Below are 25,953 nucleotides of genomic sequence, written 5' to 3'. Positions count from 1 at the left end.
TTTCCTTTTTCTTTCCCAACATGACTCTCATAAAAATAGATTAAAAATGAAAGCATATGGGGGCAGGTAAGTGGCGCAGTGCATGGTGGACCTCAGACACTTAACACTTCTTGGCTGTATGACCCTGGGCAAGTCACTTAACCCCAATTGCCTCAGCATAAAAAAAAAAAGCATATGTATAATATGTAACAGATTGTTTGGTAATGTGGAGAAGGGAAAGATGAGGGGAAAAATTTGTTATAAACCATCTTTACTTGTAACTGGAAAAATACTATTAAAAATGGAAAAACCCTAACTTTATTATGAAACAGCAGGTTTAGCAGTTTTTTGCTTTCAATTTTGTTGATATCTTTTATTTAAAAAAAAATTCTATTTGTTTTCTTTTTTTCAACCTTTTAAAATTACATGGTCAATTCACTGATTTGTTGTTTTGGGTTGCATGCCCTAAATTCTGCTATTTTATCTCATTATTGTAATTTTCACTGAGGAAATTATCACCATCAGCAGCAGCAATTGGATATAGAAAGCAGCAGGCTTGAAGTTTGAATGACATAGAATCTACTAGACAATAGCTTTACAACCCTGAGCAAATCACAACCTGTGCCTCAGTTTCCTCATCTGCAAGATAGGCTTAATAGGATTATTGTGAGAATCAAATATTTATAAAGTTTTTAGCACGGATGCTTACATGTCATTACTACAATTAGTACTACAATCACGTGTTTGAGACAATATATTAAAAAATAATATTCTCAAAATATTTTTCTTTAAGGATTTATTTTCAAAACATATGCATTCACTCTTCCCAAACCTTGCGTTCTAAATTTTTTCTCTCTCCCTTTCCCTCACTTCCTTTCCCTAGATGGCAAGTAATCCAATACAAGTTGAACATGTACAATTCTATATAGATTTCCACAATTACCATGCTGCACAAAGGAAAAAAATAACAAAATGCAAATAAACATCAAAAGTGAAAATCCTGTGTTGTGATCCACACTCAATTGTTCCTCTAGGTGTAGATGGCTCTCTTCATCACAAGACCATTGGAATGGCCTGAGTTATCACATTGCCGAGAAGAGCCACATCCATCAGAATCAAACATCTTATAGTCTTGTTACCATGTACACTGGTCTCCTGGTTCTGCTCATTTCACTTAGCACCAGTTCCTGTAAGTCTCTCCAAGCCTCTCTGAAATCATATGGCTCCCTTCCCCTTCTTTAAGATCTCTTTGGCCCAACAGAGACACAATTGAGCATGGCTGGTGTTTTCCCACATTTCCTCCAACATTCATCATTATCTTTCCCTGTCAAGTTAACTAATCTGAGAGATGTGAGGTAGCACCTCAAAGTTGTCTTAATTTGCATTTCTCTGCTCAATAGTGACTTAAATCATTTTTGAATGTGTTTTATTATATTATTATTATCTTATTGAGCATTTCTGCTTTTCTCTATTTATGCCCTAAAATATGGTCAAAATTTGTAAAGATGGTAGCTGTTAATGGAAAATTATCTTTATTCAACAATGTTAAGAATGTTATCTCTAAATTTTCTTTAGTTTTCTTTATATATTTAACTTTATTTTCACACAGCAGTAAGTGTTAAGTGTCTGAGGCTGGATTTGAACACAAGTCCTCCTTGCAGGCTGGTGCTCTACCCACTCTACCATCTAGGTCCCTCCCAAACTGTTTTCTAATCTGATCCACTATCCTCTTCCATTTTATGGATGAGTGAATTCCAGGGTTACACATGCACTTTTCTCCATCCTGTCATTATACTGTACCTTTTTCTTCCATGTCCTTCTTTACAAACAGGAAAATGGTAAGAGGGCATCTCTCTGAAGAAATGGTTTGTTTCCTCTTTCTTGCAGTGTTCCTCTTCCCCTTCTCGCTACCTCAGGTTTTTATTATCCCCTTCCTTTCAATCCCCCTTCACATTCTTCTCTCAAAAAATCCTGCTTGTTTGGCTTGATTTGCCCCTTACCTCTCATCAAGGTTCCAAGATTCCTCTCCGTCTACCCCTTTTTCTGTTTCCTCCAGTTTCTCTTTTAATATCATTCTATACTAAAATCTGTGTGTGAGGGTAAATGTGTTTAGTCTTCTTTGTCCAGTTCAGGTGAAAATGAGTTTCATAGGACATCTCTTTCCCCTGACTCTTCCACCACAACTATTCCACCCTTTGCTCCTCCCTCCTTCCCCAGAAGGAGCCTTTGATAACTAATTTGATAACTTTGATAGCAAGATGTGATCTTCAGGTAACTGTAGTTTTCCCTGACCTCTTTACCACACTATCTTGGTTGGGAGAGGTGGTGTTTTTGGCTCAGTTCTTCAACTGAATAGAACCGGCTCGAGTGTGGGAACTAACTCCTTCCAGGGCTCTCTTACTCCACCCCAGGTAAGGCTCTGACTAGGGTCCTCCCCGAAGCATCCCAGCTTCCATCAAAGACTTCAGAGATGCCTTGGACTGGTCTTAGCTTGGGATGGCGTTTTGGTGGCAGGCTCTCCCTGGAACTCTTCCTTTCCTGATGGGCTCTTGTATCCACAAGGGTCTCACCCTGCTCTCTCTCAGGATTCCTGGATGGACAGCTTCAGGGGCTTCTTATGGTTTAGAATGGGGCACTTTTAAGCCCCACAAGGATGTCTGTGATGCTTCTCTGCAGCTCTATACTCTGGCAAGCTGCCATCTTCCCATAGTGAGAGAGGTGCTTTCGCACTTGAGCTCCCAGTTATCAATGAAATGATGTCTGGACTAAAAGAGCCCTCAAATCTGCATACATCTACCTGATCAGAATGTAATCTCTGCAGGAAGGGATAGCCAGGGCTTAGAGCAATGCCTGCTACAGAATAAGCATCTCAAATTCAGCGAAGTGGGACTTTTAATCTTTTTCCTTCCATTGGCAATCACAAGGATTCTTTTGTATTACTCAGGTCTGGCTTTTTTGCCTAAGGAGAAAAGGAACAAGTGTTCTTATTCTGCCACATAAAAAAAGCAAATGAGTATTTTCACATATGAAGTAAAACAAAAAAAGGGGAAGGGTTGCAGGGGAAACTCTGTGTACTTACAGTTTGCTTTTCCTTTTATAAATTGCAGCAGGCCACCCTCCCTGTCTGCTGGTCTCTATTATCTTCAGTGATTCTCTTTTCTTTGAATTTGGCAACCTTATCAACATCCTTCTTTCTAGCTTGTTCCCAATGGGAAACAAAAACCAAGGCCTTTGTAACAAATTGCCATAAAAAGACCCAGTCACCCCCACGGATGTCCTATTTCACTGTGGCCTCTAGACGAAGGGCTGGTCTTCCCAAGTTCTCCCTCCTCTTTGACTCACTTCCATCAGCATCAGTTCAGATAAGTGGCTGTTGGTTCTTTCACTAACCTAATGATTCTGCCTTTGTGGGGACTCGGACTTTGTGTTTTCATAACTGAACTCCAGCTACTTTCTTCCAGTGCTGCCTCAGGGTGGAAGGCCTTGGCTTAAAATTTCCCTTATGGCACTAGATGCAAGGAAGGGTACATCACTTAATTTCTTGGCCCCTCAGTTTTAGCATCTATGAACTGAATAATAAGAGTATCTACACCCCAAGGTTGTTTTGAGAATCAAACGAACTGATGCAAAGCATTTTACATTTCATAATTAGCTAGTGAGAATAGTAAAGAGGAAAGCTGGAAAGGCCGATTCTGGCACAATGTAAGGGAAAACTATTTCATGTGGAATGGGCCACCAATGGATTTCCTGCAGTGGAAGTCTTCTCTAGAGACTAGAGAAGGTCCACTTGAAAATGGAGACGATTTTAGGTAGACATCAGAGGGGAGGACCTGGGAGTGGCAGGCTTCCCAATTCTTGACATTCTGGGACTGGTTATTGCTCAAACACCTCCAATGGGAAGCCTTCCTGGATTGACCAGAGTTCCCCTGACTTCAAACTGACCCTCCTTATCCTCTGATACCAGGTCCTGTAACCAGGGCACGTGCCCATGTCATCAGCTCCAGAAGGGAGGACAGGGTTTTTGTTTCATCAGAATCCAGTATTTCTCTGATCCCATCCCATTTGGGACTTTGCATGTAAGGGATATTTAAATCAAGTATGACTTATGATGCCCCTCCTCCAAGAATGGGGCTTCCTCCCCTCCCCCCAGTCCCTTGGCTGAACTTACAGGACACACAAATAGAGAGGGAGCCCAGGGCATTACCCAAAGGCCCTGGCTTCTCTCTGTCACGGTTCTGGGACTGGTACAGGGGCTTCAGTCTATTAAGGGGGCACAGGCCCCTCCTACCAACACAAAAGCAGAGGCTCCACACTGACTCTGCTGAGTGTGACAATGGAGATTGGAACAGCGAATGAGCCCAAGAAAAATGTCTGAAGAAAGTATGATCTAAACCTAGCGACCAATGCCAGAGACCTCCTGGCTGAAAATGGAGAGAGGGATGTGTAAGATACTTTGGGGTGAAGAATGAGTCATCGCTAGGAAAAGAGGTGAGATGGGATAGGGCTCCGTCCTCACATGAAAGGCCCGGAATGTCACTCACATCAAGATACCAAGGAGCCACAACATCCACTTTCCACTGTCTACGGGAAAGAAAGGCTTTAGAAAAAACCCAAGATCTATCCCCAGATTTATAAACTAACAGCACCACCAGAAAATAATGAGAACCACTTCCCTCAAAACCAAACTTTCTCACACAAGAAGGACAATTTCAATTGGCAAACTGATGCAAAATATTTATTCCAAGTTAGTTATTTTTTGATGCAGTAGTTTTTCCCCTTATACAGACTCATGTGATAACCACTTTTTAAAATCTGTAAATAATGTTATCAAAATAATCTTAATCTTTGAAATCTCACAAAAATTTATATTTTACAATCCACCCTGAATATCAAGGCTGCAAGAAGAACACAACAATTCCTATATCCAAATATTTTACAGCTGTACCCAAAAAGGAAAAAAGGAAACCCACAAATGCTTGGTTAAGTGATGAAAGCTGCCCGAGCCGCCAAAAATAAAAGAAAATTAAAAATCCATGTTATTTGCATTAATTTAACACAATTATAACTTCCCATAGTCATTTTGTCATTGACAATGATTGTTTGAGCACATTGTGAGTAGCCCTGGGCTCCAGAGAGCCTGGGGCAGGCAGGGGGGGCTGGCTAGGGTGGGTGGGGCTGGGTTAGAAAGCTATCGGCTGCCAAGGTCAGGCTCTTGCTCACTTCTGCCACCAGATCTGTCAGATGCATTTTCTGTCCTAAACACACAGTTGCACACAGAAATTTGTGTGTATGTGTGTACTTATATATTTTATTTTTGTCACAAAATTCCCAGCTATACAAACTTGACTCTATTAAGCATAGAAAAGGCTGAACCAAAAAAAAGAGAGAAAGGGGGAAAAAAAAGAAAGAAAAATAAAAAGAAAAGAAAAAGAAAAAGAAAGCCAAACAAGCCAATCTCTCTTCTTTGGGATCATTCCCTTTGTGCACGAAGGATTCAACAGCAATGAACAAAGAAAGGAAAAAGAACGATTTCATTTATACAACCCTGACGGGGAGCGGAGCTGGACAGGTCCCTCGGCTCAGGCCTCGTCATCAGAAGTTTCGCTGCTGCTCGTCTCTGTGCCCGAGTCCTCCGCCTCAGGCTTCAAAGCGTTTCTCCAAGTGGCGAAGAGGCCCGAGAGGCAGCGGCTCTGAGAGAACCCATTCCTCCCAAAGCCGTTTCTTCTTAACTGGGGGTAGGGAAGAAGGTGACAATTATTGTGGGCAGGGGCTCTCCAGGGAAGAAGATGTGAACTTGCAGTCTGAACAAAGCTGTCCCAAGGGCTCTCAAGTCCAGGGCAGTGGGATGGATGGCAGACATACCTTCTCTGTCTTCATGTGGAACTCTCTTAGCTCATCCTCAGTGAGGGGAAGACAATTCTCATCATTCTCTGGGTATTCCTGCCAGCCCATTGCTTTTAATAGCCTGCTCCAACAAAAGGAATTTATCAGATGAGAGAAGCTTGATAGTTTCTGGTCACTCCCTGCTCCTGTCCTGTTCCCCTCTTCTCTGTGACAACACCCAAACCCCCTAGCAGATGCTTGTGGGGGACAGGCAGGCACAGAAACAGCAAGCACTAAACTATAGCATGTCTTAGAGAATGTAAAGGAAGACTCATCAAAAAGATGAATCCAATTGAGTCCAAAAGAAGACCAATTGACCACATCTTATACAAATACAACTCCAAACTGTGAATCCAAGGATAAGCAACGCCTCTAGGGGATTCAATATTCACATTAATTGGGACCTTTAAGACAGCCAAAGCCACTGAAGGGATTTCAAAGGAGAAATGTTACCGATTGCCAGAACCAAATGGCTCAGGGGACCCTAGAAGAAGTTCTTCCAGGGCAGACTTAATAGCATCTTAATTCAGGAATAATCAGTCTTTCTGCTGACCTCTCCCCCTGATCCAATGCTATGACCTTTTCTGGACACAAAAGCACCTACAGCTAGAACAAGTCTGTTCTTGATTTGGGGCCTTCAAAGAATGATCTGGACCAGTGTGGGACACATAAGACTATCTGTGAAGAGATGCTCTGTAATGGTCTCCTGAGATGACTGCCTGCCTAGGGCCTGCAAGCCCCCAGTGTCTATTTAGATACTTTCCCATACTAAACAACACTCCCCACACTGTTTTCTTTCACTCACCTGTGTTCCGCTTCCAATGAGAGAGAAAGGCCTTCTCCCTCCTCCATTAGGGGGAGAGTGAGGCCATTCTGATGGCAACCCTCTTCCCCATTTTCCTTTGGTTCTGGTGTGCTGTTCCCCTCCATCTGCAGCAGGGGAAAAAGAAACCACCTGGGCAAACTGTTCTTTGCCAGTGAGCAATCTTAAGCACCTAAACGTTGGATAGTCTTTCTCCCTCCTGCCCAGTTCTTTCGTCCAAGGGAACTATGGATTTATAAGGTAAAGAACTCCCAAAATAAGTACAAGAGGTCATTGTACTGGCTGAGTTTAATTCACTTCAATAAAACCCTTTTTCTTAAAGTGGTTAATAATCTGCATAACACTTATGAAATTTGGAGGGGTAAGCAGAGTAATAAAAGACTTATTGTGAGAAGAAAGGTTTCTTAAGTGTGAACGAAGCGTGAATGAACCAAAACCCAAAGACATCTATCTCCAAGTTCTAACTCTGGCTCTCTGCTGGATGGAAAGCACTTAAGACAAGCACAGCTTAGCTACTGTATGATAACATCCCCTAGACCTAGCAAACCTCTCAAAAAAATCATCCCAAAAATCTAAGACTCTTAACAGAGTCTGGACAATCATGAAGGTTTCTGTGATAAGATCATTAAATAATACCAAGGAAATGTTAGCTTGATATGTATTTTCTATTGTGAATGTGGGTTATTTTATCTTGTTAGCCCCAAGCTCTATTGGCTTGAATCTAACACTTAAAACAAGAAGCAAGACAAAAGTTTCCTGAAAAGCTCTCCCAACTTGCCTAAGGAAGAAAAAGAGATGAGGATGAATAGACAAAATTAGGAACATATTAAGTTTAAAGAGGTGCTAGGTTGTTAAGGTTTTTAAGGGAGGCCCTGAAGCAAAGCACAACAATATGGGATGTCCTTGCTTACCTACAAACCTAAATTTGGTTTTCCTAATGTAACTGTGCTTGAACTAATAAAAGACAAAGGTGGCAATAAGTACTGCTTTGTTACTACTCTGTTTGAAAGTGTTCTAAAACTATCAGTATTGATTTTGTGTCAGTACAATTTAGCCCAAGGTAACCAAACTAACAAGAAAAAAGAAGCTTTCGAGGCACAGTAGGGCCATGATCCCTGAATTTTAGTTTTTGAAGAATAATAGACAGATTTAAGAGTGGGATGGCCAGATTCAAGAAGCAATTATTAACAGTTCACTATCACCAAGGTAGAAGGTCCCCAATGCAATTATGGATTTGTGATTGGACTTGTGCTATTTGACATTTGTGTCTATGATGTGGATAAAGGCCAAGATGGTACTGCTGGTGAAATTTGCAAGGTGACATAAAGCTAGGACACAATGGAAAATGGACATACTGGATGCCGTACTGAGATCCAAAAGGACCTTGATAAACTAGGGTATAGGGCCGAGTCTAATAGACATTCATAAATTAGGAGTTACAATCAAGATGGAGAATGGCCTTCAGTTCATGATATGGGGCCTAGAGAAGACAAATGTAAGGACATTATACAGTTTCATATAGGGTTGCCAAGTGGAGGAGGGATTACATTTGCCGTCCTTGACCCCAGAAAGAAGGATGAGGTACAAGAAAAGAAAGTGCTAGGCAGACAATTCAGGCTGATTTCAGGAAAAATCTCAGTTACTGTGACAGCTGAGTCAGAAAAAAATATCTGGTACAAGGTAAGAGGTAAGAAGACTGCCCTGGAAGATCATTATATGCTTCAACAACAATACTATATGATGATCAATTCTGATGGATGTGGTCCTTTTCAATAACGAAGATGAACCAAATCAGTTCCAATAGAGCAGTAAAGAACTGAACCAGCTACACCCAGGGAAATAACTCTGAGAGATGACTATGAACCACTACATAGAATTCCCAATCCCTCTATTTTTGTCCTCCTGCATTTTTGATTTCCTTCATAAGCTAATTGTACACTATTTCCAAGTCCGACTTTTTATACAGCAAATTCATTGTTTGGACATGTATACATATATTGTATTTAAATTATACTTTAACATATTTAACATGTTTTGGTCAATTTGCCATCTGGGGGAAGGGTTGGGGGGAAGGAAGGGAAAAGTTGCAACAGAAGGTTTTGTAACTGTCAATACTGAAAAATTACCTATGCATATAACTTGTAAATAAAAAGCTATAATAAAAAAAAGAAGACGACTGCCCTGTTGCTGTAATAGATCTAAAACTTTATTTTAAAGCAGCGTTCATCAAAACCATTTGGTACTGGCTAAAAAATAGAGCAGTTGATCAGTGGAATAGGTTTGGTTCACGGAACACAATAGTCAACAACTATAGCAATCTAGTATTTGATAAACCCAAAGACCCCAGCTTTTGGGATAAGAATTTACTATTTGGCAAAAACTGCTGGGAAAATTGGAAACTAGTATGGCAGAAACTAGACATTGCTCCCACACCTAACACCATTATACCAAGATAAGGTCTAAATGAGTTCATGATCTAGACAGAATGATATTATAAACAAATTAGAATAACATAGGATAGTTTACCTCTCAGATTTGTGGAGGAGGGAAGGAATTTGTGACCAAAGAAGAACTAGAGACCACTATCGATCATAAAATAAATAATTTTGATTATATTAAGTTAAAAAGTTTTTGTAAAAACAAAACTGATACAGACAAGATTAGAAGGGAAGCAATAAACTGGGAAAACATTTTTACATTCAAAGGATCTGATAAAGTCCTCATTTCTAAACTATATAGAGAATTGACTCAAATTTATAATAGTTCAAGTCATTTTCTAATTGATAAATGGTCAAAGGAAATGAATAGACAATTTTCAGATGGAGAAATTGAAACTATTTGTAGCCACATGAAAAGGTGCTCCAAATCCCTACTGATCAGAGAAATGCAAATTAAGACAACTCTGAGATACCACTACACACCTATCATATTGACTAAGATGACAGGAAAAGATAACGACCTATGTTGGAGGGGATATAGGAAAACTAGGACACTGATACGTTGTTGGTGGAATTGTGAATGGATCTAACCATTCTGGACAGCAATTTGGAACTATACTCAAAAAGTTATAAAATTGTACATACCCTGTGTTAACTACTGGGCTTATCTCCCAGGAAAACCTTAAAGGAGGGAAAATGATCCACAAGTGCAAAAATGTTTGTCGCAGCCCTTTTTGTAATGCCAAGGAACTGGAAACTGAATGGAAGCCCAGCAGTTGGAGAATGGCTGAATAAGTTATAGTACATGAATGTTATGGAATATTATTGTTCTGTAAGAAATAGCCACCAGGAATTGTGAATACATCCAGCCATTCTGGAGAGCGATTTGGAACTATACTCAAAAAGTTATCAAATTGTGCATACCCTTTGATCCATCAGCGCTACTACTGGGCTTATATCCCAAAGAGATTTTAAAGAAGGGAAAGGGACCTGTATGTGCAAGAATATTTGTGGCAGCTTTCTTTGTAGTGGCCAGAAACTGCAAACTGAGTGGATTTAAGAAACTATCAACTGGAGAATGGTTGGGTAAATTGTGGTATATGTATGTTATGGAATATTATTGTTCTGGAAAGAAATAACCAGCAGGATGAATACAGAAACACTTGGAGAGACTTACATGAATTGATGCTGAGTGAAATGAGCAGGACCAGGAGATCATCATATACTTCAACAACAATACTATATGATGATCGATTCTGATGGACATGGCCCTCTTCAACAATGAGAGGAACCAAATCAGTTCCAATAGAGAAGTAATGAATTGGGCCAGCTACACCCAGAGAAAGAACTCTGGGAGATGACTAAGAACCGTTACATAGAATTCCCAATCCCTCTATTTTTGTCTGCCTACACTTTTGATTTCCTTCACAGACTAATTGTACACTATTTCAGAGTCCGATTCTTCTTAAGCAGCAAAATAACTGTATGGACATGTATACATATATTGTATTTGACTTATACTTTAACATATTTAACAAGTATTGGTCAATCTGCCATCTGGGGGAGGAGGTGGGGGGAAAGAAGGGAAGAGCTGGAACAAAAGAATTTGCAATTGTCATTGCTGAAAAGTTATCCATGCATATATCTTGTAAATTAAAAACTATATAATTAAAAAAAAGAAAAAAAAAAAGGACCACTAGGATGATTTCAGAGAGGCCTGGAGAGACTGACATGAACTAATGCTAAGTGAAATGAGCAGAACCAGGAAATCATTTATACATGGAAACAAGACTATCATGACGATCAATTCTGATGGACATGGCTCTCTTCAACAATGAGATGATTCAAATCAGTGTCATTTGTTCAGTGTTGAAGAGAGCCATCTACATCCAGAGAGTGGAGCATGGGAACTAAGTGTGGACCAAAACATAGCATTCTCATTCTCTGTTATTGTTTGCTTGCATTTTGTTTTCTTTCTCAGTTTTTTCCCCTCTTTCTTCTTGATCTGATTCTTCTTGTGCAGCAAGGTAATTGTATAAATATGTATACATATAATGGATTTAACATATATTTTAACACATTTAACATATATTGGACTACCTGACAGCTAGGGGAGAAGGGAGGGGAAAATTTGGAATAAAAGGTTTTGCAATAAAAGGTCAATGTGAAAAATTTTATAAATAAAATAGCTTTACATGTAAATAAAAATATAAATCTTTTATAAATAAAAAGCTTTAATAAAAAAATAATAAAAAAGATGACTGCCCTGTAAAAGTTCTGAAAAATATGAGATCATCTGTCCATAAGAAAAACCCCCCGAGATTGCCCAGAGGAGCTAGGGCTGCCCACTGTTCATAAGCATTCATTTGATACTTCTAAGTGCCAAGCACTAGGAATACAAAGGCTAAACAGGTTCTATCTTCAGGGGCTCATAATGGCAATGACATTAAACTCCAACAAATACTAGGCCTCTAAGCAAGGACCCTGTGGACCACATACTGACTTATGTTTTATGTTTATTTCATTACACATTTTAACAAACTGTTACCCATTTCCCAATTACGATTCTGAATGCATTTGGAAGCGATTATGGGGCTTTGTGTCTGATCCTTATGGTGTAAATAACTAGGCTCCTATCACACAATTACAGAGGAGAAACAGGGAAGAGATGGAAGGATGGGTTGTACTGGGGGAGTCTGAACTGAGCTTTGAAGGAAATTGTTAATCCACTTGGGGACAGTTTTCTTTGTTAGAAATAGACAAATTTCCCTACACTTGATTTTTAAAATTCCAAAAACAGCTTTAAAAACATCCCAAGCACATTAAAACAAACAAACAAAAAGCTCCAGTTAGGTATACTCTATTCCTGGGCCTATTATTCCTATATTTTTTAAGCACTGGTTCAGAAGCCCAAAGGACAACTTCTTCTTAGCCAGCTAATTGCTTAGACAAGATACTTCTTTTTCAATTCCTCCTTTAATCAGTAGGAGGAATGAAAACCTTCCCAGTTTTCAGCGTTTTGCCCTGGCCATCTTTACCCTTAATATAAAAAGCTCCATTTTTCTGGGAGGTATACCTTGTGAAGAATAAATCTGACAAGACTTTTTTTGTATCTTAGAATCATTTCTAACAATAGTTTCTAGAATCTTTTGATTCAAAATCCACCTTATTGCTCTGTAGTTTAAAAAAAAATTCTATTTGCTTTTTCTTCTAGGAAGATGGAGATATTTGCCCTTTTCCCAGTGCCTATAATGCCTCTCTGCTTGCCATAATTTTTGATTATTCCTACAGTGCTTTGGTGGGTCACACCAGTTGCTGCCAGGGAGCCAGATGGAGAAAAGTAGCACCAGAATCTGGCTTCAGATTATGTAGGCATCAGCAAATTACTGAACCTTCCTCAACCTCCATTTCCTCAACTGTGAAATGGAAATTATTTCTCTTGGAAATTAATTTCCTATTAGTAATTTCTGTATAGTCAAAAGGTCACTCAAACAGCCAGACAGACAGAAAAATAAAAATTGAGCATCTTAGCCTTCTATTACCAATTATCATGGTCATGGCAGACCTGTTCTTTCTTTGGGACTCTTCTTTTTCTAAACCTAATTTGCAAATACAAATTTCAGGGGGCTCAATATTTGTGCTAAGCAGGACCAAGCTTTACCTTAGCTTCTACTAGATTGCTGACTTTGAGAATACAGTCCTAGTCTTAGCCGCAGTCTGTTTTTCTGCTCTGATAGAAGCATGGGAGGTGTTTGGTGTTAGTTATGTTAAATTATCTTTTCCTTGGGGGTAACTTCAGTTTTAGTGAAACAGAAGCCAATTTGGTAAATGGGACCAGGGCATTAATTAAAATAGGGCTATTAATCCAGCTCTTGTCTTTGGTACTGGATTGCTATAAAGCTTCATACAGATCATAATTTACATTTCTTTGTGACAAACAAGATGGGGTGTAGAAACATTTTAGGGTAGACCACAAATGCTAGTAACCTATGCCCATTACCAATACTTATTAAGTATGCAAATGGTTTATTAGTACCTTCATCAAAGTAAAAATTCCAAGTGTTAGATCAACATCAATCCAAAAACATGAGGAGCCCATTTCCAGTATGGTGGCCCTCCCCGCTCCACCCCCAAAATGAAAGAAAGCCTTTGCTCTTACGTCCTCCAGTTTGTCACATTCTCGGTTCTCTGAGATTTCTCCATTTCGGTCATCCTTTAGAGTCTTTAGGAACTCACTCTTTTTGTCTGTGGTCCGACGGGTCAGCTTGGTTAGGCGGCAGGAGCTAATCTCGATGGGAGGGGTGGTGCTGGAGGGGCTCTAAGCAAATACATTAAGAGTTTTGTCAGGCAAGATCTGGGGACTGAGGACTTCCATGGACCAGTTCTTAAAGGCTTTAAACTTTAGAATGCCTAGTCCTTGCCATTACATCTTACTTATGACTCTTCTATTAGTAACTTGAAACATCCTTAGTTTTGACAAGGAATCCACATGCACTCCCCTCCTTCCCTGGTGGCTAGTCCTGATGGTGACATAAGCAGGAGCATTTAAGGAAATTGGGAGGGATCAGGTATAATGTTGTGAAAGTAGAAAAAGCAAAATTTTGCAACTGACTGGATATGTGGGGTAAGGGAGAGGGAGGAATCCAGGACAAAACATAAGTTATGGACCTAGGATACGGGAAGGATAGTGGTGACTGACAAAAATGGGGCAGTTTTAACAAGGAGAGAATCTGGGAAGGTAATGAGTTTATTTTTGGACATGTCAAATTTGAGATGTCTTTTTAAGATTGAGGGAACCTAAGGCATGTTTGAAGGCTAGAGGGATGGAATCAGGAATATACAGGAAGGTCTTTTCAAGGGACAATAAAGAGAGATGTTTTAGAATGCAATCTGCTGGAGAAGATATAAAAACATGGGATCCAGGGCATATACAGAGGGACTAACATTGGTGAGAAGGGCCACCTCTACCAGAAACAGGAGGAAAGGAAGAAAAAGCGGTGGCTGATGTCAGATCTTGAGATGAAAAGAATACAAGAAACAAGTTCACACAGAATGGCTTCAAATTTCTCAGCAAAATAAGAGACAAGATTCTCAGCTGAGAGAGGGTGAATGAGAATAAGAGATTCAATTAGAGAAGAATAAAAGAAAGGCTGTTGTGTTGCACTAAGGACCCAAATGAGGTTGGTAGGTACCACTGTGTGTGGAAATATGTTTAGAAAAACTACATGCTTAACCTATATTGCATTGCTTGCCATCTAGGAAAGGGGGGGAGGCAGAAAAATCCAGAACACAAGGTTTTGCAACAGTGAATGTTGAAAGATTATATGATGATCAATTCTGATGGATGTGGCTCTCTTCAACAATGAGATGATTCAGATCAATTCCAATGATCTTGTGATGAAGAGAGCCATCTACACCCAGAGAGGAAGTGTGGTTCACAACCTAGTATTTTAACTCTTTTTGTTGTTATTTGCTTGCATTTTATTTTCTTTCTCCTTTTTTTCGTTTCATTTTTCTTGTGCAGCAAGATAATTGTATAAATATGTATACATCTATTGGATTTAACATATATTGGACTACTTGCCATCTGGGGGGGGGTGGGGAATTGGAACAAGGTTTTTGTTTTTTTTGCTGAGGCAATTGGGGTTAAGTGACTTGCCCAGTCACACAGCTAGGAAGTATTAAGCATCTGAGGACTAGATTTGAACTCAGGTCTTCCTGACTTCGGGGCTGGTGCTCTATCCACTGCGCCACCTAGATGCTCCTGGAACAAGGTTTTCAAGTTAATGTTGAAAAATTATCCATGCATATGTTTTTTGGGGAAAAAAAAGGCTTTAATGAAAAAAAAAGTGAATGTTGAAAATTATCTTTGCATGTATTTTGGAAAATAAGAAAGGTATTATATATATATATATATATGAAAATGACAAGTAGGATGGCTTCAGAAAATTCCTGGAAGACTTATATGAACTGATGCAGACTTGAGTGTAAGAGGATAACAATAGTATGAGTTTAACATCTTAATTTATTTAACATTCCTCAAAGTTTGAAACCACAAGTTGGTAGGAAGGAATTCACTTTTATGATTATGTGATAAAATAATAAATTTTTAATATGACATCCTGCTTGAACCACTCCTAATCCTTCAGTAACAGCAAAATTATAACAGTATTAGCTACTCCGATCAATACAATGATCTAAGACAATTCAAAATGACTCATGATGAAAAATGTTATATAACTTCAGGGAGAACTGATGAGTTCTGAGTACACACTGAAGCAGAATTTTTTCATTTTTTCTTTTTTTGCAACATGGATAATATCAAAATGCTTTTGATTTCACAAATATGTAACTGATATAATGCTTACTTACTCAAAATTAAAACAAAAAAGGATGCTAAAAATACATTTATTTTTTTAAAATATGTACCTCAAACACCACTTTCTTCATGAAACTTTTCTAATCTTCTGAGTGCCTCCCCTTCCAAATTAGCTTATATTTAGCTACTCTGCATATATGTTAATTCACATAATATTTATGCAATACATATATACACCCTTCTCTCCTATTAACATGTAAGTTCCCTATAAAGACAGATTGTTTCACTCTTTCTACTGTACTATTAATGCCTAAAGAAATACTGGGCACATAGTAGGAACTCGGTAAATGCTTGAGGATGTACTTATTTGGAACCATGCCCAAAGAGCTATCAAACTATGCATACTACTTTTTGATTCAGCAGTGTGTCTACTGGGCCTGTAACCCAAAGAAATCAAAAAAAGGGAAAAGGACCCACATGTGCAAAAATGTTTGTAGCAGTCCTTTTTGTAGTGGCAAAGAACTGGAAACTATGACAAGAACTGGAAATATTCTTAAAATAATTACACATCTAACCTATATTGGATAACTTGCTGTCTAGGGAAGGAGAGGAAAGGGGAGAGGTAAAGAGAAAAATATGGAACACAAGGTTTGCATGAATAAATGTTGAAAATTATCTTTGCATGTGTTTAAAAATGAAATGACTGGTATAAAAATCAAGTCAATAAGGACTAATCTCATTCAGGCCTAGAAGGGGAAGATGAAATAGCATGGACAAAGAGTGAATTGTTCTGTTAGTGCCATAAAGTGTCTGTCTGCGTGTCTTTTAGTAGCTCTGCTTTAAAGACATTTTCAGGCCATATTGAGGTTCAGGTCACTGGCACCTTTTCTACTATTAAGTTCAAATGATGCCAGGCTGAGCTTTATTTGAGCATACTCCCTGTGCTAAAAGTCTAGGCCAGGAGATGTTGAAATCTGGGGTATCCACAGGGGGGTAGATATCCAGGAAACTTCGCCAGGAGTACTCCCAACTCTATTCATATATGCGACAGTCACTAGATTGTCACATAGACCTATCCCCACCAGTCTTTCACATGCACACCCATTCATTCGCTTAGACAAATTCAACTCAACCAGGTCATGTGGTACATATACCAGGTAGTTTCTAAATTAGAAAAGTACTGTTTAAAATAATCATAAAGGTGAAGTCCTTCCCACCACACTTATGGTTTCCAACTTAGAGGGATGGGATGCTAAACTTGATACAAGTATCAAGATGGTTCTATGTCAAATCAGCAGCTGATGATTTTAAACTTATGGCTGTGTTTGAAACTTATAATAAAAGCAAATTATGACGTGCCCTGTTTCATGGCTTTCTTTGGGACAACTCTGAAAAGTATTGAGGAATGAGCAATTTTGCTTCAAGATGATTTAGATCAATGCAATTAAAAAAACAATTTATGATAAACTTAAGTCTCAATGAACAAAGACAAAGGAACAAATAAAATAAAGAATAAAATCTAATTTAATTGAATCCATTTGTAGGATCAATGAAATCTTATACCATTAAATGGGACTGATGGTAGTATAGGCCATTTGAGATAGAGGGAATGAAGTGACCTTTTTGAGTCAATATGGATAATTATTTTAAGGGCAGATATGAGAAGAAGAAACTTGGCTCCAGAGAGAGAAAAGGGGAGCTGAAACAGAATTAATAAGTCAGATTTCAGTTCTATGGAAGGCATTTCTAACAACTCCAGCTGTCTAAACTTGGAATGGTTACTCAGGGAGGTAGTGAGGTCTCCTTAATAAGAGCTGAAATATATATAGTACTGCAAAACATTTCAGATGCATTATCTTATCTGAGTCACAAAAGTGTCTGGTGAAATAGGTAGGTATTAAAGGTATCCTTATTTCCTTCTTGCTGGACAATGAAAGTTGAGTGATTTGCCCAGGGTCACATAGCTACTAAATGGCAAGTGTCTGAGGCCAAATTTCAACTCAGGCCCACCTGGTTCCAGGATCAGGGCTCTATCTATATTGCTAAATTGTTGCTTAAAGTCATTGCTCTCTGTCCAGAATTCAGGTCCCAGGACTATGACAAGATTAAACGCAGTACATAGAGGCCAGGAATTTCTACTCTAGAGCTTAGCAGACATGGTTGACCTAAGTTAATAAACCTGGATGAGAAAACCTCAAAGTCTATACATAGCTCTTAAGTGACCACTATTACCCTGATTAAGTACCTTGAGACTCTCCATTGACTGGTCTACCTCTTTAACAGACAAGTCATTTCTCACTGTTAATTTCTACATGAAATCAGTTCTTGGACTATTTCAATAAGCCCTGTAAATAAACTCACTAAATAATTTCTCTTTTTGTTTGATTCAATCCAAAACAGTAGTAACTGTAGCTGTATAATATCATCTGTACTCAGGAGCCTAGTCAATGTCAATCCCCAAGTCACAATTTAAAATCACTCACTTCTTTTTAAGAAGCTCCCCCAGGTTGAATTTAACCTATTCTTGAATATGCCAATCTAATCTCTCATATATTTCTTCTTTATTGGGAGTCAAAAATCTCAGTGAACTGAGCATTATCTTCACAAAATTGCAGATGTTATTAAAAATTATAACATACATGATAAAAGCATCAATTCAATGATGACATATGGTTTTGTAATATGCTCTGAATGTTTATGGTCATAGTAAGCCCATTTTAGCTGGTTTAAACTCCTAGTATGATGAGACTAGAAACTAAGGAGAGGAAGGTTAGTACAGTGAAAACAGCACTGGAACAGAATCCCAGAAATATCCAGCTATTAATAACAACATGATTTTGGAATAGTAACTTATTGCCCATTTTCTCTAGGTTCCCTTCTATTGTCATCATTTTAATTTTAGTTTTCATTTGACACTTTCCTGGGGACATCCTGGGGAACATCCAGCAAACTCATGTGTAATGAAATGATCTTTCTCAGGTTTACTGTACAAAGGATTTCACTTCAAGCTGAAAATGACCTTCAAGATCCTCTAGGACCAACTCCCTTATTCCTCAGCTAAGAAAACTGAGGCCCAGATATGAACTGGTTGGCCCACAGTCATAAATGTAACAGAAAGTAGCAGAATTATTTTAAAAATAAAGGAAACATTCACTGCTCTGATGATGTGGGTCAGTGGATTTCATTTATTTCTCCTCAGTGTTCTTCTCTTACCTACTTATTGATTAGAAGCAAAATAACAATTAAGGGCAGATCCTGTAAGCCTTCTCTGGAGCAATGTGGAAGCAGCAATGTAAGAGTCCAGCACTTTAATTTGTATTGTTTTGCTCTCAAGAGCACCTCAATTTGTATTATTGCTATTCAGCTGCATCTGACTTTCTGTGACCCCATTTAGGGTTGTCTTGGCAGACCCTTGAATCTTTCTGATTCTAGGCCCAGCCCACTAACATACCATGGTATCACCTGCCAATTTGTAAGAACTATGTTATTAGTAAGGAAAACAGACATGACCTGATATCCCTGGACAGTCTCACTCACCTCTTTGGGAGAGGGCAGTACTGAGCCGCTTGCCAGTACGACTGGTTTGGTGACAGCAACTGGACTGGTAAAGGCAGAATCCCGGCTGGAGGAGAGTGAGCCTGCTTTGTGTTCTGTCCTGTTCGCTTTCCATGGACTGGGCTGGGGGGGAAGAAGAGGGGGAGGGTGGAGAGAAGAAAACACCAAGGGTGGTGAGGCCATAAAACAGAGAATGCTCTGCCCTGAGAGATCATAAAGCAAAGAAAAACTAGTTAAGAAATCAGACCTCCAGCTCCGTCACAGACTACCCCTGCCTGCCCCCCATTAGTAGCAGAAAATGGGTTTGAGGCAGAGGAAAGGTGGGATGTTTCTTTAGATGAAAATGAGCATGGAATAAAGGAGTCGAGGTGAGGAAATCAGGTCAGATGAGGAATTTGGCTAGACAAAATGTTGGGTTAACTAAGCTATGAGAAGGGAAGGAGGGACGAAGCTCAAGGACATCATCTGGGTAGACATATCCATCCCTAGTTCAGGGGCTCTGGTGCCCTTTTCCCCGTTGAGCCTACTCTTACCATTCCTGGCATCACTCTCCAAACTGATCACTTTGCCATGCTGGCTGAATTGCTAAAGCTGGGTCATCACAGTCTGGGAAGGCCAGAGATGGCAGGAAAATAGCAGGAATGAAAGAATGGGGCCTGAGAGGCAGGTTTTGTACTGGACGTCAACAGTTGGAGTGAGTCCTGGTCTTAGGATGTCCTTTGATGGATGTGGTGGGAGATTGAGGGAGTTTCCTCTGGGATTCCCCCACACACTTTGATTCTCGTGGCTTCAGCACTCTCAGTCCATGCTCTAGGCCTCGGCCATAGTGCTGTGGGGGGTGTCTTGGATGCAACCCATAGCAATTTACGAAGCTCATCTAAGCAAGTATGGCTCCAGGCTCTAATTGGGGAGACAACGTTTAAAGATGTGGCCCAGATCTCCATATAAAATATTCTTCAGAAGTGGGATTAAGAGACACACATTATGTTAACAGATGATAATACAAGATAGAAATTTTAAGATAAATAGTTCAAAGAACCACTTACCTTAATCACATTATAATTTATTGTAAAACATTCAGTGAAAGTGAAAGAGAAAAATTTATTCAACAAGATATTAATCTTCTGTAGGCAATGATGAAAGGCAGAAATAAAAAATACTAACATTTATATAGTTTAGTATGTACCATGTGCTATACTAAACACTTTACAATTATCATCTTATTTAGCCTCAAAATAACCCTGGTAGATACAATAATAATGGGTATTGTTCCATTTTTAAAGAGGAAATAAATTTAGTGATTTGCCTAGGATTACATAACTAGACTGTGTCTGAGGTAAAATATGAATACAAGTTTTTCTCGAGTCCTGTCTGTTGCATTACCCAGCTGCCCCAAGAAATGGCATTTGACTGGGGCTTTAAAGACTCACAAAGGGGAGAATAATTACTACTGGAAAATGTGTGAGCACAAGTTTGGAAGTTCCAAGTGTAAAGACAAAATTACATTTTGGTTAGAGCACAGAATCTGTGGGGAGAGTTAGGGCTGGACTTGTGACTTCACTGGTACAGGACAGTCCCTCTGTCAATGTGCAGCCTTAAGTGTATTGTCTAAAGCACTAGAGTCCCTTTCCAGGGTCACAAAACCAGTCTGGGTGGGAGGCAGGGCCTGGGGCCAGTTCTCTAACCACTATGCTATGTATATCTCTCCTACAGTGCATGTAGCCAGAAGTAACATGAGCTAGGCTGGAAAGAAAGCGCATGACTGGACAATGGAGTTCTCTGAGTGAGAGCAGAAGATAGAATATTCTAGGCATGGGGGACAGCCAAAGAACATACCTGGAATCAAGGGATGGAATATCTTATTCATGGAACAATCATGGCCCTCGTGTCACTGGATGGAAGAATATATACTGGGGAATAAGGTGTAAGATCAGAAACATAGGAGTGAACTAGGTGAAAAAAGACTCTAAATGCCAAAGCCGGCATTTTGTATTAGACCAGGGAGATAATATGGAGCCACTGAAATTTACTGAGAGGGGGGCAGAGAGAGGAATAAAAACATGGCATAACTTGGGCTCGAGGAAAATTACCATAGAATGAATATGGGGAAGAGTGAAAACAGTCAAAAATGAGGCCCGAGTATAAATCCAATTATGAAGACAGAGAAGGAGCTTTGGTAAGAGTTGTTTCAACTGACTGCTGAGTCTGGAAGCCAGCATCAAACAGAGATGAGAAGCCAAGAAGTAGAGGGCACTGACTGTGGATGGCCTTCTCAAGAAGGCCAGCCAGAAAAGAGAGGCAGGACAAAGGACAATAGCTAGGAGGGATGGATAGTCAAGTGAGGGTTTTCAAGCTGGTTGCAGGTAGCCAGAAGTTGCCAATAGATTGGTAAGAATTGAAGATTTATTATTTCAGTCTTCCCATTTCTTCTATTTATCCCTTCTCTTCACTCTCCCTGCAATCCTGGTGTGGGCCCTCATCATCTCCCATATGAATGGTTGCAATAAGCTGCTGTTTGGTCTTGCTGCTCAAATCTCTCCTCACTTCAGTCCACCTTCCACTTTCACCAAAATGATGTTCTTCATCAAAACTCGGGTCTAAAGAATCCCCTTATCCAATAAACCTCGATGGTTCTCTTTTATCTCCCAGGATCAAATATAAATCTTCCGCTTGGCTTTTTAAAAGCCCTTCACAACCTATCCCTTCCCTGTCTCTCCAGTCTTCTTATACCTTCTCTCCTCCTCCATGTTGTCTGCAAACCAGTGACTCTGGCCTGCCTGCTGGCCTTTGCACAGGATCTTCCAGGATTCCTCCTCACTGGTTGTCTCCTATGGGTGAAGTGCTCTTCCTCAAAGCCTTTTTTAAGACTCAGTTCAAATCCGACCTTCTGGAAGAGATCTTTCTGGCACACTACTCCCTCATGCCTTCTTTTAGAGAAGGCAAGTTACTTCCATTTATAGTGGATACTTTCTTGCATGTAAATACTTTCATGTATTTGCATGTTATTACACATATGCATTATATATGCACTCTTTGAGGGAGGACAGAGATCACTTTGTATCACCAGTTCTTAGCAGAGTAGCTGAAAAATGGTTAACTGACTAAGAGTTCCAGGGATAGTGGTGGTGATGCAATTATTGTACCTACAGTTAGAGGTCAAAGGAAGTTGAGTATCTTTGTGGCAAAGAGATCACTGTTACTAGATCACAGAATATGTGGGAGGGAGGGTCAAGGGTCAAGGAAGACTATCACAGAATAGAATGGTAGACCAGCAATCTTTGGTACATTCCCTAAGATCAGAAGCCCAGGGCAAGAAAAGAGAAGTTGGAATACTGGGATTTGATCTGGATCAGAGGGCAAAACATGGTATCAAGATGGTCAGAGCTGTGTACAATGAGTGTGAATATTTCTGATATGTGGTTGGGAGAGAGCCTTCTTCAAGAGGCCAGTTTGTTCAACAATGGAATCTTAAATTGTGCAAGTCTGTCTTTTTCCTCTTAATAATGTGTTCATGAAATATACCCCTAATGCATGTGTACACAGGTATCAAATACTACGTAGAGTGATGGAAAGTAGGCATATAGAGCAAAAGCTGTTAATGTTCACATATTCTTTTTTTTTTTGGGGGGTGGGGGGGGGGTATTAATAAGATTTGAGATTTTTCCATACATTGGCTATTTGGCACTTTTTCAAACACTTTGTAGCTCCTCTATGTACTGTGACACTATCTGCATAGACGTACCCTTTGTATACTTGTTCTAATTCAGAGGTTTCTTCAGTCTTTGTTCTCTTGAGCACCATGTCTATGTCCTATAGCTTGCCTTTCTATTAAAGAGATTCCTAGGACCCCAATTAACTTCACTTTAATATGGGACAGAGGTTGAATAAAACAAGGCAGAATTATGAGCATCATTTTCATGTCAAAGAATGTTATTTCTGTCTTTCTTTGCAAGCCTAGGACTTAGTGTAGTGCCAGACACATGGCTACTACCTATGTTTAGGCCCTCTTAAGCTCTTGAAATAGTTTCCTAATTAGATTCCATGACTTAAGCCCTTCTTCCAGTTTAGTTCATTCTTCATACTGCTGACAAAATAATTTTTGTTAAATATAGATCTAATTATATTATTAACCTACTCAATCCCAGTGATTTCCTATTACATCTAGGATCAAACATAGACTCTTCTATTTTAAAAGCCTTCACCAATTAGCTCGTCTATCTTTCAGTCTCACTCTTGAACTCTATGTATGATCCAGTCTTCTGATTGTCATACATGATACATACATGTCATACATGTTTCCTGTCTCTTAATTCCTTACAGTGACCATCCCTTCTGTTATCACTTTTCTTCCTTTAAGATACAACTCAAATAACACTTTCTACAGGAAGTCTCTCCTGGTTCTTCTCATTGCTAGTATCTTCCCTAACAAACTTTGCAAATAATTTGTATTATCTTTTAAACTCATGCTACATCTTAGATGAATCTGTTATTCGTACTAGAATACAATCAGTTTCTTGCAAGTAGGGATCGTTTCACTTGTCCTTGTATCTCCAGGACTTGAACACAGTAGCACTTAATAAATGCTTGCTGCTGGATTGATCTGCATGCCCACCATCCCTTTCCTTTCTAAGAATAATTCCTCTACTCACTGTAATCTCATGGTTCCTCTATTGGATCGTGGTCCTTCTATCACCTTCAATCTCTGTCTACCCCACATTTTTCCTGTACCAGGGTTCACTGTTAATTCTCAAGTCCTTCCCTTTCTCCTTTCTTGTTTTGTCCTACTTTTTTTCTTTTCTTTCCCTTTCCTTCCTTCTGTCCAGATAGGATATCATACTCTTACTGTGATAAGTACTCTGCCAAAAGGAATGTAAATTTTAACCATTGAAACTTTGGAAGATATCTTGGGATTTACAAGTAAGGACCATATCTTAATCCCAAATCATACTGGTTTTGACTAATTGGCCAAACACTATGTCCTAGACCCACCAGGTCACTGCTTGGGCCCTGATTGGTAATGCATTATATAGGACCTTGTCAAATTTTAAACCTGATTTAACCATTAATGTGAATGTTTTGTTTCAAAGAACATGGCAAGTTACTGTAGGAAGGGAAAGTTATGCCTCATAGTTCTTTCTAAGTATCATGACATGCCACCCAGTACCAATCTTTAGACATAGGAGTTTCTTCACATAGACTAAGCTCACTGGGATCAAGAACTATTACTATTCTTGTTCCGCTAACTAACAAAAAAAATAGTTTAATTGGCAAATAGGATGAAGCTCTAGTTTTCTTTGCTCTCCCTCAAAAGCCTTCATCACACCAATTGGCAATCTCTGGTACCTTGGAAGGAGGTGCTGCCGGCTTTGGGACGAGGTTTTTGTAGACACTTGGGACAATAGTTGTGGGCTTGTTCCCATTTGCAAGGTGAGGTCCTGGTGAGGTGAATGCAGCAGAGAAGGCAGCGGCAGGATCCTCTTTGGAAACCTTTTTGATGACCAGCATCTTGGTAGGTTGCTTGGCACTCGGAGGATTTTCTGCAAAAGACAGTAATTCAGAGAGGGTAGAAGAAAAGCAGGGCAGGCCTAGGCAGCAGGGACCCTCTAGCTTTTCAGACCTTAATTTCGGGAGTGCACAAAAGAACATGATTGGCAGTTTAAATTTCTTCACCAATGGCTCTAGAGTCAAGAGATCTCTTATACCTGGAACCACAGGTTTCTTAAGAAGCAGAACCTTGCTGGAATCTCTGTTTCTTTATGAAGATGGCTCCCAAGATCCTTTCCAACTCTAGGTCTGATGTTAAGACCCCAGAGATACATAGGCTACAAAGGATTTTTTGGGACAAAAACAAAGCCATAGTAAGACTACCTTTCTCTTAGTTCTACCCCAGCTCAGTCTGTTCCACTCGTCACAGGGATTAGAAGAAAGGCAAGTCACAAGTCTACTTATTCCTGAGGAAATGGAAGACCTGTAGATCTTGCCATCTGCCCTCCTGCGGCTTCTTATGATCCTCCAGGCCTTACCAACTGCCATGTCTGCAGCTATTCCATATGTCCAGCAAAATCAGGCTGGGGCCTTGGTCCCCTGGTCCCCACACACTAATGAAGGCTAAGTATCCTAAGTCTTTCAATCTGCTCTGCAGCTGAACTTTCTTTTACATACTAATCCCCCAGCCCAGTGTGAACAGGGACTCTTTCACATTTTTTGTTGTTTGTCCCTAGGGTTAAGATTCTAAGAGGTAGGGGCAATAGAAGATGGAGGGAGGAAAGGAGAGGGAGAGAGCGAGAGACAGAGACAAAGAGAAGGAGAGAGGAGAGAGAGGAAGAGAAAGGCAGGGAGAGAGAGAGGGAGACTGAGTGGGGGGCTTTGGGAAAAACACAATGGGCTCATTTTGGGGGCTTGCTGAATTTAAGACCTTTATGTATGGGACCCTCAGTTCAGTGTCTCAGCTGGAGCCATGTTATTGATAACCTCAGCAGAGAGGTTAAGACTATGTGATATTTGGATTGAATTCTAGTGCAGAAGGAGGAGGAGAGGAGTGAGTTCTGAGAGATGCCCATAGTGAGTGTCACCCCAATGAAGATGCAGTAGACTGAGAAGGAGAGATCAGAGAGATAGGAGGAAAACTGGGAGAGCCCATGGACATTCCCCAAATCCAAACCCCAAATCCCTAAGAGAAAGGGAGGGAGGAAGAGAGAAATTTCAGGTAGGGCAAGGGCATCTCTCTTTAGACCCTTTCTCCAAATCCACATGTGACATTCCAACAGTATTCCAGACACATAAGAATCATAAAACCACAGTAATAGAAGTAAATTCTGCTTAGAACACAACTAGAGCTGAGAACTCTTCCCCCCCCCCCCCCCCCCGATGCAATTGAGGTTAAGTGACTTGCCCAGAGTCACACAGCTAGAAGTGTGAAGTGTTTGAGACCAGATTTAAACTCAGGTCCTCCTGAC

At 39.8% G+C, this 25,953-nt stretch overlaps 1 protein-coding gene across 5 annotated transcripts in view; it reads right to left on the bottom strand.

The window, feature by feature from the left end:
* Positions 1–4,692: 4,692 nt before the first annotated feature.
* Positions 4,693–25,953, bottom strand: part of GPBP1L1 (GC-rich promoter binding protein 1 like 1) — a 68,380-nt gene continuing 47,119 nt past the window's right edge. For 4 of the 5 annotated variants that reach the window (XM_031969202.1, XM_031969206.1, XM_031969203.1 and 1 more), the window contains 6 exons: positions 24,341–24,534; positions 18,980–19,120; positions 13,283–13,441; positions 6,668–6,792; positions 5,842–5,944; positions 4,693–5,708 (listed from right to left, as the gene is read on the bottom strand). In XM_031969202.1, coding sequence (XP_031825062.1) covers positions 5,559–5,708; positions 5,842–5,944; positions 6,668–6,792; positions 13,283–13,441; positions 18,980–19,120; positions 24,341–24,534 — 872 coding nt within the window. In that variant the 3' untranslated portion in view covers positions 4,693–5,558. The remainder of the gene's footprint in view (positions 5,709–5,841; positions 5,945–6,667; positions 6,793–13,282; positions 13,442–18,979; positions 19,121–24,340; positions 24,535–25,953) is intronic. The other variant, XM_031969207.1, reaches the window with a different exon arrangement.

The sequence above is a fragment of the Sarcophilus harrisii genome, chromosome 4 (assembly GCF_902635505.1).
Source record: "Sarcophilus harrisii chromosome 4, mSarHar1.11, whole genome shotgun sequence".
Taxonomy (NCBI): Eukaryota; Metazoa; Chordata; class Mammalia; order Dasyuromorphia; family Dasyuridae; genus Sarcophilus; species Sarcophilus harrisii.
Note: the sequence above shows the minus strand (reverse complement) of the source record. Positions and strands in the feature narration are given on the sequence as shown.